The 16,578-nt window shown below is 27.2% G+C and overlaps 1 protein-coding gene across 1 annotated transcript in view; it reads right to left on the bottom strand.

The window, feature by feature from the left end:
- Positions 1-9,099: 9,099 nt before the first annotated feature.
- The window catches only part of LOC107452012 (oligosaccharyltransferase subunit 5 kud), a 22,209-nt gene continuing 14,730 nt past the window's right edge, over positions 9,100-16,578 (bottom strand). The window contains exons 3-4 of the mRNA XM_071180220.1: positions 14,852-14,981; positions 9,100-9,217 (exon numbers count right to left, since the gene is read on the bottom strand). Of these exons, the coding sequence (XP_071036321.1) occupies positions 14,855-14,981 (127 nt within the window). The 3' untranslated portion in view covers positions 9,100-9,217; positions 14,852-14,854. The remainder of the gene's footprint in view (positions 9,218-14,851; positions 14,982-16,578) is intronic.

The raw sequence follows: 16,578 nt of genomic DNA, 5'->3' as shown, positions 1-16,578 counted from the left end.
CAAAAAGTAGAGCAATCCCATCTTAATTTTTATGTTTAATTTTTAAATATTTTATAAAATTAAAATAAATGCATCTAGCTGCGAAGTTTTAAAAAATTGCGAAAGCAGGTGGAATATTATTTTTCCATCAGAATCGAACAAGATTAAATAATAAATAAATAAACTAAAGAAATTTTGTTTTGAAACCGATATTCTCATATTTACAGCTTCAGCACTTTCATATTTTTTAAAAGAAACATTATTTAAATTTTCAAAAATTATTCATCCTCTTGTGATTACGCTTTGGCAAAAAAATGCTTAAATAAAATTCTCTTTTTTTAAAATAAAAAATTGTCCTTAATTATTTGCCCTTTATGTGAACATGATTTAATCTCTATTTTAACTAAAAATAAAACAGGTCCTCTTATTTGTGTGAAAAACTTGTAAACTAATTGTTGAATTTCTGTAACAAAAAAAGGTAATAAGAATGTTCATAAAACTTTACTTAATCTTATTTTTAATAACTAATTTGAATTTATGACATTTTTATGTCTAAATTTAAGATTTAACAATTAGTTTGAGAATTATAAAACTATTAAATTTGTAGGAAAAAATACCATGTTTAGTCATTCTGTATCCCGTTGAAATGAAACATAGAGTCAAATTTTGACTCGCTGAAGGAGTCATATTCATTTCTGAGTAGAACGCAAATTTTGCTTTGTAATTCCAATTTGCTCTTTCTCAGTTTTCCATAATACTCGTCGGCTATCAGTGTAAGTACTTTCTTCTTTTAACCTCATTTAAAAAAAAACGAGATTTTGAAAAACTTGATTTTTATAGCCAAGTATTATTTCCAAAATGCGGTATAGATTTTATTGTTAACTATTTATACTCCTATTTAACTTCCAAAATCTATCCAGTTAAACTATATCGAACAGAATCGCAAAACTTCAACCAATTTGTTGTTGTAAAAAAAGTAATTGTATTTTTTTTTTTTTTTAAAGTTGTCAAAAAATAGATGAAATTAGTGTACTGATATCTGATGTACATTTAGCATGAAGAAACGACACATTTAAAGAAAAGAAAATTTATAATTTCTGACAGGTTGTAAAGTTTTATGATCATTCATTATTTTGAAACTTTGTTGTTTATTGTTGTTGTAACACATTCGACTCGATGTACTATTTCCTGTTGTACGTACATGGGTTAAAAAGTGGAAATGTTGGTATTTGAAAAAAATTTATTTACTAAAACTCATGCATTTGTGTGCGTGCACTTAAATGTTTCTGCACTTTGTGGCATTGGTGAAATGTTGTGATGATATGCTTTAACAATATTTAAAAAGTTAGCATAAATGTAAACAATTTCCTGCTTTCATCTTTTATTACAATTATAAAGTTTGGACGACTCAATATTCCGAGTTAATAAAATCAAAGAAAAAAAAAAGATTTATAAGATTGATGGAAGATCTGAATAATATATTTTAATTATGTAAGGCAAAAATATTCTAAAATTAATTCATTGTGGCTTCGTTATTCACAACCTTTATTACATGATCTATATGTTTTAAGATTCTCAATGCTCATGCTATGTTTATTATATGATCTATGCTCATGCTATATTTATTACATGCTGTAGGCTCTGTTTGTTTTCTAACACTTCTAATAAAATACGGGAGCATGTAACAGAGTCACGAGATAATTATTTGAAGTAAAAATATTAAAAAAGTAAATTAACCTTTGATTTTTTACAATATTTATATCTTATGCGGAATTGCTTATCCACATAAAAGATTCATGAACAATTTGAAAAAATTATGTTTAAAAAAATTCAAAGAAGAAATAGTGGTTGCTTTGATTTTACTATTTACGGTAATTTATTTAAATCTTATGCAGATCAGATGATTCAGGTAGCGAATTTGCGAGATATTTAATTATTTGAAGAAAAAGAATTCAAACAAATTAATCCTTATTTTTATAATATTTTATTTATATATTATGCTGAATTACTAGTCCACGTAGAAGAATCGCGATATATTTGTTAAAAGTTTTGAAGAAAAAATATTTTTTTTTAAAAAAAATTAATGGTTGCTTTATTTTTGCTTTTACCGTAATGCTAAATCGCTAATCTATGTAGTAGATACTAGAAATTTTTTTTTTCGCCTTCGAACATAAATACTCCAAATATTCCGACTGTCAATTTGTCTTAGACTTTCAAAGTAAATTTCCACTTTTTATAAAAACGGTGACAATTTGCAATAAGTAACATAACAAAAATATTCATATATGCATAGTTACGTGACTTAACATATACTCGCTAAACAACTCTTCTAAAACTAATCAAAGATTGATTAATGTTGTCTGGCATTAAAATCTGTAAGTTTCCTCATAATTAAATTACCACTTAAAATGCCTTATATATTAGGCTTGATTAAAATGACTAACTACCTAAACTATTTAATCAATACGCAGCTAGATCTTATTAAGCACGAATTTAAATTATCCTCAAAACAGAAAAATGGAATTCATTAAAATGTTATGGGCATTCTTGGCATTCTATGATGGGCATTCTTGGACATCCATGCGATATTTTTTATAGTTCTTATCACTTAATCAAGCTCGTATAGTTCTTATCAAAAGTTAAAAAAAAAAAATATCAGCAAAATTTAAATGGAAAAATGGAGCTGTCAAACAGAAAATAATTAAAAGTGACAATGGTTCTGCACTCAGGAATTTTCAAAATTTATAAAACTATTCGTTTAATTGCTTAGTTATTTAATAGATTTAATTACTTAAATTGAAAAATTTAAATACGATTGTCAGAAACATATTTTATTATATTCATCAAAAATGTTCACAATTAAAAAAAAATTGTTGTGACAAACAATTTCATTTTTTATGAACATAAGAATCGTTGATCTTAATTTCTAATACTTTATTTTGTGCTAATCAAATATGAAATTTATAAAATGATGGCATAATTGCTTTGATTAATAATTCTTTTTTTATCCATACTTATAATTAAACCAATAAATAAAATCATCGACTTTATTCAAACAACTTCAAAGAAAGGAAATAAAAACATAACGAACAATAATTAACAAAGATTAACTTGTCAGCTTTTCTAAATCTTAATTATATATTAACAAATCATTAAAATTCTATGAATACGTGTGGAGAACATAATTATTCCAACTTTAAACGAAATTAATCCAAACTGATTTATAAAATTTAGGATTTTAATATTAAACATTTCATTCCAAATTAAGTAACATTCTAAGTTTTGATATTGTTGACTTCACTAAGTAAAGCTTAAAATATCTTTGAGATTTATGCAAACTCTGTATTTGAGGCTACGACAGCCATTTTCAAGTGGTTTTGCCAAATGGCGCTATTTAACGCTAAATTTGGCGGTTTTTCTGAATTAAAAATAGTTTCTGCTAAATACAGTACTGAAATGGTAATAATAATAATGAATAAAAAAAAGTCTCTCATATGAGTGTCTGAATTAGTAAAATCAATCTGATTGGCTAATTGCCATTGATTACTGTTTTATTAAAAAAGCTAAAGGTGCTATTTACCTTATTTGTTTAACTGGAAATTGTTTGGCATAGAAATTTCATAATTTGATGAGCTGCAATCTCGTAAAATTTAACTACCGTGTAGCTATTTAAACTTCCTTCATTCTTCTAAAGCTAATATTCGACTCGTTAGAAATTATTTGCTCTGCTTAAAATAACTGAATATTTAGTTTTTTTCAGCAGAGGGTGCTTGCTTTTTATAGCAGAAGTGAAGAAAAATTCCAAATCAATTTCGAAACTTTAATATGTGATATTAGACACTCAAAATATATCTGATGAAGAAAACAAATAATTTCCCATCCTAATGAGAAAACTGATGAAAATAAATAAAAAGTATCGCAAATTCAAAATAATTTAGCTATGTATATAAACTCTTCTTAGATAGAATTGACAAGGTACTCGAGGTAACGCAATTTTTCCACTCTCCGTTACCATGATTTGATTTTATAACCGTTGCTGAACAGCCGACCCAATTTTGGGTTTACGACTACTTATGTCCAACTTCGTTTCCTTGTACTTTTGAACCCAATCCAGAAGACAAGGTAACTCCTGTTTCAAGTATAGGGAGAAATTGAATGAAACTGACCCGCATTTGCGTTACATGGAGAGGAAAACCACTCACGGTTAGCCCGAAGGCAAGGGGACTGCCATAATCCATCTACCACTGAGGATATTTTTACGTCAGCACTATGGTCGGTGCGAGCAGAGTGATCGCTGGGATTCTAATCCGGTTAACCTCATTGGAAGGCGAAAGCTCTATCACCTGAGCCACCACGGCTTCGTTATCATGATTATGGAAAATCATCATTACGTTTCAGGAAATCATCAAGTGGTATATATAGTCTGTCTACAAAAAGAACTCCCCTCGCCATTCGACTGGAGCAGGGGCGGTTACTATGGTTACGAAGTTTAACTATTTCGAGTAGGGATGGTGGCTCAATATTTGGCAGGTTTTAGTTCGGGTCAGCGAGAGAAAGGGAACCGGGGGGAAGAGAAGCGACCCGCTTTGAAATGCGCTGCTTCTTGTTTCCATAGCAGCAGACGGCCTTAGACTTTGTGAGAAGGGGAGTTCTTTCTATAGACAAGACTTTCTACAGAAGGCGTGGAGAAAAGACAAGATTTGTAGATACCGTGGTAACGGAGTGGGTTTAACACGTGAACTTAAGACGCCTATTTTACTTCCAAAAAGTAAAGTACAAGAAAGAAAGCACTGCAGTGATAAATTAAACAGTTCTAACTACGACTATTTGCAAAATACATTTTTTGCGCCACTTCCGAATCAGTTAAAAGAATACACCTTCTTATGGGATTAGGCAGTTCTATTTACAGTAATCAGATGTATTAAGATTTATATTGGCCATAACCTTTATTTGATATAGGTGGAAAAAAATATTCTCGCATTTATTTTATTTTGGAGATATGATTTATGTTATGAGAGCAGAACATTCGAGCAAACTAAATTGCGTGCAGTATTTCTCGCTATTTAGCTTGCCAAATAAACGTACAATGCTAACGGCGCGGTTCTGGTAACCCAGAATTAAATTTAAACTGTATTCTAGTTTCCTCTATATGACAGTTCACTAGCTAATCAACTTAATTACAGATTTTCTTTTACATTTATGAAATTTTCGTCGAATCTACTATGAGAACGTTTCTTTTGTTACAATTAATTCTTTAAAAAATTGCTTCTCTTTTTTTCAAATAACGAGTCTCTTTAAAATACATTTATAAACCGTAACTATTTTCCGAAATAGATACAAAAACGAAGATATCACAAAAAAACGGTGAGTGAGTGTCTAAAATTTTGACTTGGTCAAAAAAGGGAATAAATATTGAGCTAGATCATGCTCAAATAATAGTCTAATAACTTTCTAATAGATATTTATATATTTTATTCCTCACATGGGATGAATATAGGTAGATGACTATTTAGTGACTGGTATTCATAGATGAAAGAAATATAACTTATATACTAACTGTTGAGAAAGTGTTGCAAATATTCAGAGTTTAAAAAAAAGGCTTCGATTTTGCCTTTATTTAATATTTCATATCAGCCCGTGTCTTTTGTAAACGTTTGTATATTGGTATATTGTATTAAATGTGATAAAATAAATATTGAATGATGAACAATATGACTGTGATGTTAAATGTATCCTTGATAAAAATTTATATCATACACTACACAGGGTGCGCAGCAAAATTATTCAACAAAAAATAAGCACCTTTGAAGCACTTTTCAAGCACTCAAAGAATATTTTTAAGCACTTAAAAAATATAATTAGGTAGGGTTGGAAAGTTTTTGACAGTTGACGGTTTTATCTGGTTACAATTGTCATGTCAAAAAAAAAAACTTTTGGGATTGTTTTTGACAATTGTCAAAATTTTTGAATTATGTAAATCGAAAGGCCTTTTTATACGCTACGGACTGACGATACGGCGAAATAGATTGGGGTTGAATTAATTGTGAAAACGTTGAATTGAACAATGTGAACAGTGTCTTTCTGCAAAATTCGTAGCGAAAGTTAGCATGGTAAAGGAAAAATATCATTTTAGAAAATTAAGCACTTTTTAAAAACACCAAAAGAAAAAAGCACCTTTAAGGGCTTTTAAAAAATGAAAATCGAAAAAAAGCACCTTTAAGCGCTTTTTAAAAACGCGAAGCACCCTGACTACATTAAAACAATTTTAACAAATGTTTCAGGCAAATTTTATGAAGAAAATTTCTAACATAAATCGCGACGAAAGTCTAACTTTCCTAAATTTTAAGAACAGAAAAGTAAAATAATAGTAAAACCACATATTTAGAAGTAAAAAAATTCCGTCATCGGCTAAAATTGGATGAGATTTCTTATTTTATAATTTGTTTTATTGTAATGGTGTTGAATGTGTTTTTTTTTTCTTCTTTTATTTGATCCTATTGTTTTGCTTCTACTTTTCCCATTTTAATATTTTGTCAAAAAAAAAAAAAAAAAAAAAAAAAAAAAAAAAAAAAAAAAAAAAAAANTAAAAAAAAAAAAAAAAAGGTGAAAGTCAGACAAGTGATATATTTACCTGTGTACGACTAAGGCAGGCTTGCCAATCTCAGAAATTCAAAAGCTGGAGATTTTTTGCAGCAACGACATAGTACGATAAATTAAATAACAACAAAACATAAAACAATTCATACACACATCAAAATTGCTTCAGTAACATTTTTACTCCTAAAAGTTACAGTATATATATTAATCTATTATTTTAAAAACAGATTAATTGATAAACTTAGAATTTTTTTGAAACACGTAATCAGAAATTTTCTGAAAACAAAACTCTTTTTGGTTTGCCTTCATAGTTAACTAAATTTCCAAAGTTTGTTTAGACAAAAGTGTAAATTTTATCTGAATTTTCGGCTGAAGTTCTGAAAATAAATTTTCTAAGGACTTCTGAAGCTGAATATTCTCCAAAAGGTAACATCGCTGTGAGGTATAGTCAATACTACCAACAAGAACTTTCCCAACACACTGGAGTCAATATTTTTCCTGCTCCTAACTCTACACCATTTTGTATTAATCCTATCAAAAGAATGGAAAAATTCTGAAATGTCTTTGCTCTATAAATCTCTAAACTTAAGTTTCTTGAACATCAAGCAATAAGCTCCTGTCATATTTTCCTAAAACATACACTAAAACGGAAAAAACTATTAACAAAAAACTTGGTACTCGAAAATGAAGTATAAATGAATGCATTTCAGGCCAAGCATAGAACTTTTAAAGAATAAGGCATTATTTTCATTGAGATGTGTTAAAATTACATTCATTAAGACATGAAAAATGAAAAAATTTTGTGCATGAAAAATAATACTTTAAGAAATAAAATGGTGTGTTTACGCACCAATGACCAAATTAATGGTGCGTAAACACACCATTTTATTTCTTAAAGTATTACTTTTCATTCATGATTTATTTTAATTTTATTCACAGAAGTTGCAACTTTAATCCATCATAAAAACATGTAATTAATCTGAAATGGAATAATAATATATTTTCAAAAAGTCAAAAACACTTCCAGTCAAAAAACTATGAAAGTTTGAAAATTTCAAAACAGAAAGAGTTTACACCAATTGAATTACTAATATTTTATGTATGTCTTCAGAACAGAAATAGCAGAAATATTAAATTAGTAAAAAATATACATCACAGTGTCAATAAAAAATATATTTCTTGAAATGATACATTTACGCACCTTTGGCCGAAATGGGTTAAAATACTCTTAGAAGTTGAATCACTTGTATATTCATTAATAGCAAATTCATTTCATGTTAGAATACTTCATTTTTAGTTTCTTACAAAGAATTGAGAAGTGAACTAAAAATTAATGATAGATAAAAGCATTCAAATGACAAAAACAATGCAGGGAGATAGTGTTGGAGTTACATGCTCGGAGTTATATGACGAATCTAAGGATTCATATAATGAGTAGGAAAAAACCAGAGAATACTTCATTGACCTGAGGTCTTGAAAATGGACAAGAAGTATGGGACTTGGAGGCCATCTGGGGCTGTCCCATTTAGAATGACTTAACTTATTTTTGCAGCAACCCTGATATCAAGGTTCTCACTCAATTTCAGAAAAAAAATCTCCCTGACTTTTCCAGGTATACCAGGTAAATTTCAATGAAAATCGGAACCATATTTTCATTCGAAAACTTTGATTCTTTTAATTGTAATGCAAAATATAAGATTTTCTGTGTAAAACAAATATCATTAAATGTGGATGGGATTATTTCAGTTTGACTAAAATGTGAAATTTTTATAACAAATAATTGTAATAGATGTTAGAATTATTTTACTCTAATCTCAATAACTGATTACTGTTATTGGCAATCTTCAGACTGATTATTTTCCAGGAATGATATAGAAATTTTCCAGATTTTTGTATTAAAAAAAATTCAACTTTCCCTGATTTTTGGAGTTAAAATAAAATTCCTCGACAATTCCAGGTTTTCCCGGTTCTCTCTGATCCGGGGGAAACCTGCTATTGTTGATTAAATTTTCATTCTCTGGACAACAGGAATGGTAATACAACATAGGGTCACTGCCCTCCCCTCACATAAATAAGTATTTGATTTTTGTTATTTATATTTAACAATTATAATATGCTAGAATTCAAAATTAACATTGATTTATATTTTGCATCATAAATTTCAGAAATCTCATAGTAAAAATATTAATAAATTTTTCTCCTAAATACGGCATTTTATCACATTCTCAAACTTTTCGAATCACAATTTTAACATTTAACAAACAAAAGCATGCAAAAATAATATATTAAATATATTTCCAAGTAATTGTAAGTTACAATACTTGTAATAGCAATATAATAGAATATATAGTAACTGAATGTCTAACTTAAAGTAGTATATTACAATGTAATGTGCAATAGGGTGTAATATTAGAATACATAATTAAATAGAACTGCAAAGAAAAAAAAATATATAGTCATTAGAGTATAATTTCCTATCAGTTTAATTATAAAAAATATCTTTTAAAAATAAGAACAAAAAGCTCTTTAATAAAAAGTAACATTTATTTTTTTACATACAAAGAGTTTGTTTATAACACAAAGCGACAGGAATGTGCACTCAGTGGACCATGATGACTTATGATTTCTCGACTTCAGACAACTGAAAAAGAGAAATATTAAAGCATGACACATTTTATCTGAAGAGCTGGAAAAATTATGATAAAAGCAAAAACAAACCTAAAATTGTTTATAAATGTTTAGAGCATTAGATGCTTTTACTCTTACTAATTAACAACTAATTAAGTCTCACTAATTAACAACTACACACTTAAGGCTTTTATATTTGCCAGTGCCTAGCTGTACACACCTGCAGGGAAATGTTTTCATGTTTTGCAATGCATAGCAACAATAGAAAAGATATTTTTGACATCTAAAAAGCATCAAACATTTAATGCCTTGCATGAGTAGTAATCAACAGCTTAAGTAAGTGTATCTGAAAATATCTTGCCAAGGCAAGTAGTTAACAATGACTAAAGGTAAGTCAACATGATTAACATTAAATTAAAATGCACTTATTATTTACTTGATCTAACTTAAACTGGGAGGTGGAAATTTCAAGTTATTATATTAATGCAAAGGTAATAAAATTATGACAAACCTTTAAGATCAAACTAATTTGAGAATTAATTTGTAATTTTAAATAGCTAGAATACAAATTAGAATCTTTAGATTTTAATTTGTAATCCTAAATAGCTAGAATACAAATTAAAATCTTAAGATTTTAAAGTTTTCTTTTAAAAAAACAAACTATCTCCATAGTTAACACCTTAATGGAAACAAGACAATTTTAAAGAAAATTGCAGATTTTATTCAAGAAAATTATATAAAACTAAGTATGTGTACAATTTATGTATTCAATTCATTTTTAATTTTTAGACTAATCGATGATGAGTGCTGACACAAAGTTTAAAAAAACTATCTCTAAACGCATTACAAATAGTCTTGTACTGACATCTAATATATAGATTGAGAAATAAACATAGCCACAATAAAAGGGGGCAACACTTTAGCACCTCATTTTGACGGGAGCGAGAAGAAAGGAATTAAAAGAAATAAGGGTTAGTTAAATTTAGAAAATAGGAGTGGGGGAAAACAAATTTTAGAAATGAAATAAGATACAAAATATTAAGAAAATATTATATAAAAATCTGAAATGAATCGATACAATTATTAATCTACACAAATGTAAAGTAAAGATCTACACAAAAGTAATCCTTGTCCATAAATAGCCAAGTTACAAAAAAATATGTATACATATACTTAGTATAGCTTAAAAAAGTGTACATTTTATTTTTCTGACTGTTATAATGTACTTAAATTGGAGAGGAAGAATGTACATTTTAGACGTATTAAAAATTATAGATATGTCACACATTTTTTAATATAAAAATAAACAGCCACTAAGAATATATATTAATGGTTTACTTTTCAATTGCCTTAAGTGAATATTAGAAAGCTACACATAGCGCAATTTCTAAGTGTGACGCTTATCGTCACTTAATTCAGAATCACAATAAAACATTTAAAATAGATTTATCGTAAATTGCAAAATAATTGATTAGATTTAAAATACTGTGGAAACTTCCATTAGTACATAGAACTTAAGCAAATACAAATAAACACTCTAGATTAAAGTTAAGAAATATGTGTCGAAAAGGGTTAATCACAAGTTTATAGTCCAAGTTTGATCTCTTGTGTGACCTTTCCAGAATTTAGCAATAGTTTTATCTAGCAAAAAGTTTAGTATAAAAGATCAAAAAAAGACAACAAAAACAGTAGCAGTAGTAGTAGAGAGAGTAGAACCGAGTAATTTTGAGGTTCACCAACTTCCAATATGAACATCAGTATGGGTAAGTTCTCTCCATGCCAATTAGTTTATTTGTTGCTAATCAAAGCCTTTTAATTAGTTTAATTTGTTATATAAATTTGTATTTGATTAAAGCTTTGTTAATTTAAGTATTTTAAATAGTTGAGGTATGTAAATTAATTCGACAATATATGCATAAAATAAAACGATCACAGGTTAAATTGATAAGTAGTAGTTTTGTGTCTGTAAACCACCGTAACATAAGCTATAAATATATTAGCTATACAGCATTGAAATTTAGTACAGCTCAAAAACTTTTAAAACTATCTTTGTTTCTAATTAAAAACCCTAAGTTTCATTTCAGGAAGAATTGAATTACAGTTTTCTTTTGTTGTCCAGTGTTGGTTGGTTTAAACCAAATTTTTTTTTAAAAAAAGCCAAGCTTGGGTATTTAACAAGTAAATTTCAAAAAAAAAAAATTTTTTCTTTTATCTCTTTAAAAATACTTTTTAAATGTCTAGATATCATAACTTTCTTGGAAAATTAGCTTCAAAAATAAATTGATGCAAAAAAAATGTTTCAAAAATGCTATATGTAAAATAAAACATCAAATCCATTTTCTAATTACTTTTAAAATTTGTTAAATAATGTAATTAAATTATGAACAAGTTAAAAAAGTTTGAAACTTTTTTTAGAGAACTTTTTATATATCCAGTTAAAAACACATTATGCTTGTTTACAATCAAAAGAATAAATGGAAATAAATTGCTTGTTTAAGTTTTATATTTAACTTCTCAATTTATGTTTTTTTTAAATATTTCAATTATCAGAGACAAAAATTTGCATTGTACAATTTTGTTCATTTCTGTAATATTTTTAAAATGCATTTTTAATATTTGAAAACAATTCTAACAAAAAATATTCAGAATAGGGTGACCCGGGGTAATTCATGATCACTCTGTTACTGGGGTAAATAATGATCACCTAAGTTTTATTTTAAAAAAAACAATTTTTTTTAAATTTGAGACATGGACAAGAATGCTTGTACACTTTACTAAAGTATAACTACATTTACTTAATAATAGTTTTTTGCTTAATCTAACAAAATAAGTATCTTTTAAACTGCTTTCAGTATTTTCCATTTCAAAGATGGGTTTCAAAATGTGCACATTTCTGCAAAGATCCCCCTCCTTCTCTTAATAATAAATATTTTGAGTTACTTTCTTTTTCTTTGATATAAAAGTAGTGTAAACTTTTGTTTAATTGTTTTACATCTACTGTTAACATTATAATTGATTATAAGAAACTGCATCAAATGTTGCCCCCCTACAGATGGGGTAATTATTGATCACTGGGTAATTCCTGATCATTGTCATTTTTTCTTATAAATAGTATATAAAATAGCTAATAAATAGCTAATTGTCTTTTCTTAAATAACAGTTCATATTTATTAAGTGGAACATCTACAAAATATATTTTAACTGTCATCACAAAATTTGTTTTTAACTGTATACAAGACTGTATTCTGATTTGCACCATTTCTGGTTTGTCTTACCTTGCTTCTATCTTAATTTTATGTGTGTACATTGTTAGAATAATTTTTAAGTTTATAAATTAGCCTAGTATAAATATGGTGAGAAATTATAAGCCTAAAAAGGATACTAAGCTTCTAGAAAACAAAATTAGTGAATTTCTTTTAATGATTGAAAATGAAAATTTCAGTGTGAGAGCTGCTGCCAGAGCTGTTGACATACCTTACTTAACTTTACACTATCCCTTAATGAAGTTAAAAAATCCAGCAAAATTAACCCATGTGGGAACTCTTATATTTCAGCAGAACACGAGAATGAGTTGGCTGATTGCCTAAAATGTATGGCACGATGCAAAGATTTTTGGAAAATTTAAAGTGTTAATCTTTCTTCTTACTTTTAAATAAATCGTTTTACTAGTTGATTAAACATATCTTTTTGGTTTATTTGTTTGATCTTGACGTCTTATTTGTTAATTACCATTATATAATTATTTTTAAACAGCTCCTTCACAATAAAAACTGGTGATCAGTAACTACCCCAAAAGTGATCAGGAATTACCCCAGAAATGGTAAGACCAGGGGTAATTCCTGATCACTAAAAATTTAAAATATTTTAAATTCTAATTAGATTTTCAAACAAAAGAAGGTGGCATAGAACTCACCTTATATAGCCTCAAACTTCCAGTAAATATTAAAATTCTATCTTGAATAGTTTTTTCACAAAATAGATGTTTGCATTTTTTGATCAGGAATTACCCCAGGTCACCCTACATTTACAATATTTTCTTTGTATTTCCTCTTATTTAATGCTGCATTGTGTTAATAAGCAAATTGCAGACCTCATTAAAAAAAAATTAGGACATTTTTGGTAGAGTATATGTTTACCAGACAACTTTTAAAAGGTCAAATAACAGATTAAAAAAGGTTTAATTTGCTCTACTCAAGTACAATAAGGGCAAAATTTATTGCAAAAAAATAAAATATTCGATTTTTAAAAGTTATTTCAGTGAAATTCTATTAATGGAGCACTGAGCAACTCATTAGTTTGAGATCAATAATTAGAAAATTTAAATAGAACTATTGCATTAAAAAATAATCAGCAACAATTAGTTAATATTCGTTCATACCAATATTAATTTAAAATTTGCAATTGAGTTCAGGTCTTCTTTAATCAGATATTATAAAATGGGGTTTCAAACATTTTGAAATAATAACACAGTGAAGATGCCTCTTAGCATTTGTGTTCAAAAGTAATTTTCTGGGAGAAGTATTAATTAAAATAAAAAGATATTCAATGGAAATCCTAAATCTTAAGATTATTCAAACAGATTATGTTGAGAACTGCTGTAGTATTCTTAGAAAATGGGATGTTCTGAATAACAGAATCAGAAATATAAAAGTTAAAATAAATGCTAAGAAATACAAAAAGCTAAGAATAAAGGACAATATTTTTTAACAAGAAAATCAGAAATTTCAAGGACAATACAAACTCTGATATTATTGAACTTAAAACTCTATTATGTTGAAATGAAAATACTAGTTAATGTTAATTACTAGAAAGAAAATAGTTTACAATTTTATAGGCAACCGATGTCATTTTTGTACCTTTTAATAATTCCTTTATTTTAAAGTATTTTCAAATTATTATTTATATAAAATAAATACAATATATTGTCTTAAATACATGGAAGTTTGTCTTGATTCAAATTTTATTACATTTAAGGGATTGAAAAGAACAAGAAATCAATGGATTGATATTCAAGAGATTGAAAAAAATTTATGTTTGATAAAACTTAATACTAATATTATAAATCCTATACAGCTAAATAATGATATTAATTAAATACTGAAATATAGCATTTTTAAATTACAGACAACCACAGGGAAAATCACTCTTTAATATACTCATCTCACTAAAATAAATTTTAAATGTTGAGTATTTACTTTGAATGTTAAGAGGAGTTATAAAGTAATATAAAAACATATTTAAAAATATTCACTTTTATTATTTTGTTAGCATATAGAAACAAAAGTGGATACTTTTAAATTGTTTATTGAAAACATTTAATAGATAAACAGAATAAAAGACTTTAGAATGGTTAAGTTAATTTCAATGAAGGGCATAAAATATTATTCAACATATTGTTTACAAAAATTTATAAAAAGCTAGTTTGAACCAAAACAAACGATCCAGATTTTTGGGATATTTAAAAAAAAAAAAATTCCAGCCCTGTGTCTGTCATACATTAATTGTATGAACATAGAATTAAAAAAAAAATTGTTCGGAGTTTTGAATGTGAATTTTTGTGTGAAATATGAAAAGCATTGTGTGAAATGTCAAATATAAAAGTGAAATGTATAAAGACAACACTGATTTATAAAAAGAAAAAAATTACCTATTAAACATATATTCCAACCCAAAGAAGAAGAAACAATACTCCAAATCCCAGGAAAATTGCAGCAACCAATGATATCAAAAGCTCTTTGAAGACATCTCTTGTAAACTTTGTTGAAGTCACTTCATAACTTAACAAATATTAAGAAAGATAATGTTTTAACAAAACTAAGTACTAAACCATTGTACAATGTACTATAAATAGAAACGATTATAAAAGATTAACAAATACCCAAGTTGACAGTTCAAAATGTTTACAAAATATACTAATTTAAAACTACATAATAAAAGGTAACCATTCTAAATAGACACAAATAAGCTAGTTTTTTTTTTTTAAATGAATCAATATTACTATATAATTTTAACACTAGCACAAAGAAAACCATACCTATTTTTGATAATAAATTTAAATTACCACATTTTTAATAGGTATAATAGAAACCTAAATAAATTCTTTTCATTTAAAAATTTCATTGTATTGTCTTTTTAAAGAAACACTAAAAAATAATAAAAATTGCAAATGAATATTTCAATTTATCACAAAAATATTCATTTAAAAATTTGAGTAACCATGCTAAAACAGAATAGCGATGGAATAAACACAAAAAATATCTACTTTCTCTTCATAATCAAACTAGATTTTTTACTAGTTGAGTGTTGTTCCAAAAACGTTAAATTTTGCCTGAGAAAAGTGGTAAAAATTCCTCTAACGTTGAATCGCCTTTTTAAAGAAACACTAGAAAATAATAAAAATTTCAAAGGATTATATTTTCAATTTATCACAAAAACATTCATGTAAAAATGTGAGTAACCATGCTAAAACATAATAACAGTGAAATAAGCACAAATAAACAAGTTAAATTTTTTTAATTAATCAGTGTTTCTACATTATTTCTATATATACAAAGAAATATATACTTTCTTTTCATAATCAAAATTTTCATGAATTTTTTAGTAGATTTCATTATAAACAAAAAAACTGCCAAAATCACTACCATGTAATCAACCAACACGTCAACGTCGCAGAAATTGATATGAGAATCCTCTACTTCACGTTGCTGCACTCCCCCGTGATTACATCATTGCACTTGATTGGTATAAATAATAATACAATAACTATAAAGGTTCAAAAAAAATTAGCCTACTTGCAGAAATATTTTTAATAGAGATTTTGTGTTCACAGAAAATTTTCCATTGTATCCAAGTCTGGTAGCCTGATAGTTCAGTACTTAAATGAATCAATAAAATCAGATTTTTCAGTTTAAACTAAGTTTTCTTCTTCTCTTCTCATTGGCACGACAGCCCAGGATGGGCCTTGGCCTTCTCAACAAGCCTATGCCAAGACATTCTTCCCTTATCCAAGGTTCTCCAGTTAATTATCTTTCAAATTTGTAGGTCCTTTTCAAGGCAGTCTAAAAATCTTAGGTTTGGTCATCCTCTTTTTCTTGTACCTGTTGGCCTGGCACAGAAAATTAAACTAAGTTTAGTGACCCTAAAATAAATGGTACTGCAATTAAAATTTACTGTTCGCTAAGAACTTGCGTTCTTTGCAACCCAGAAGTTATATTTTATTCAAGTAAAACTATCTATAGTGTTTTATTGGCATTTTGTAATATTTGGGACAGTAATTTTACAAAAGTTGATGGTAATTTTACAAAATATATCAAATGTTTGCACATTAAATATTTTAAGAAATACACTCACTGTATATATGAAAACATTTAATAG

This window comes from Parasteatoda tepidariorum, chromosome 4 (assembly GCF_043381705.1).
Source record: "Parasteatoda tepidariorum isolate YZ-2023 chromosome 4, CAS_Ptep_4.0, whole genome shotgun sequence".
Taxonomy (NCBI): domain Eukaryota; kingdom Metazoa; phylum Arthropoda; class Arachnida; order Araneae; family Theridiidae; genus Parasteatoda; species Parasteatoda tepidariorum.
This window is presented reverse-complemented; position numbering and strand designations above follow the sequence as displayed.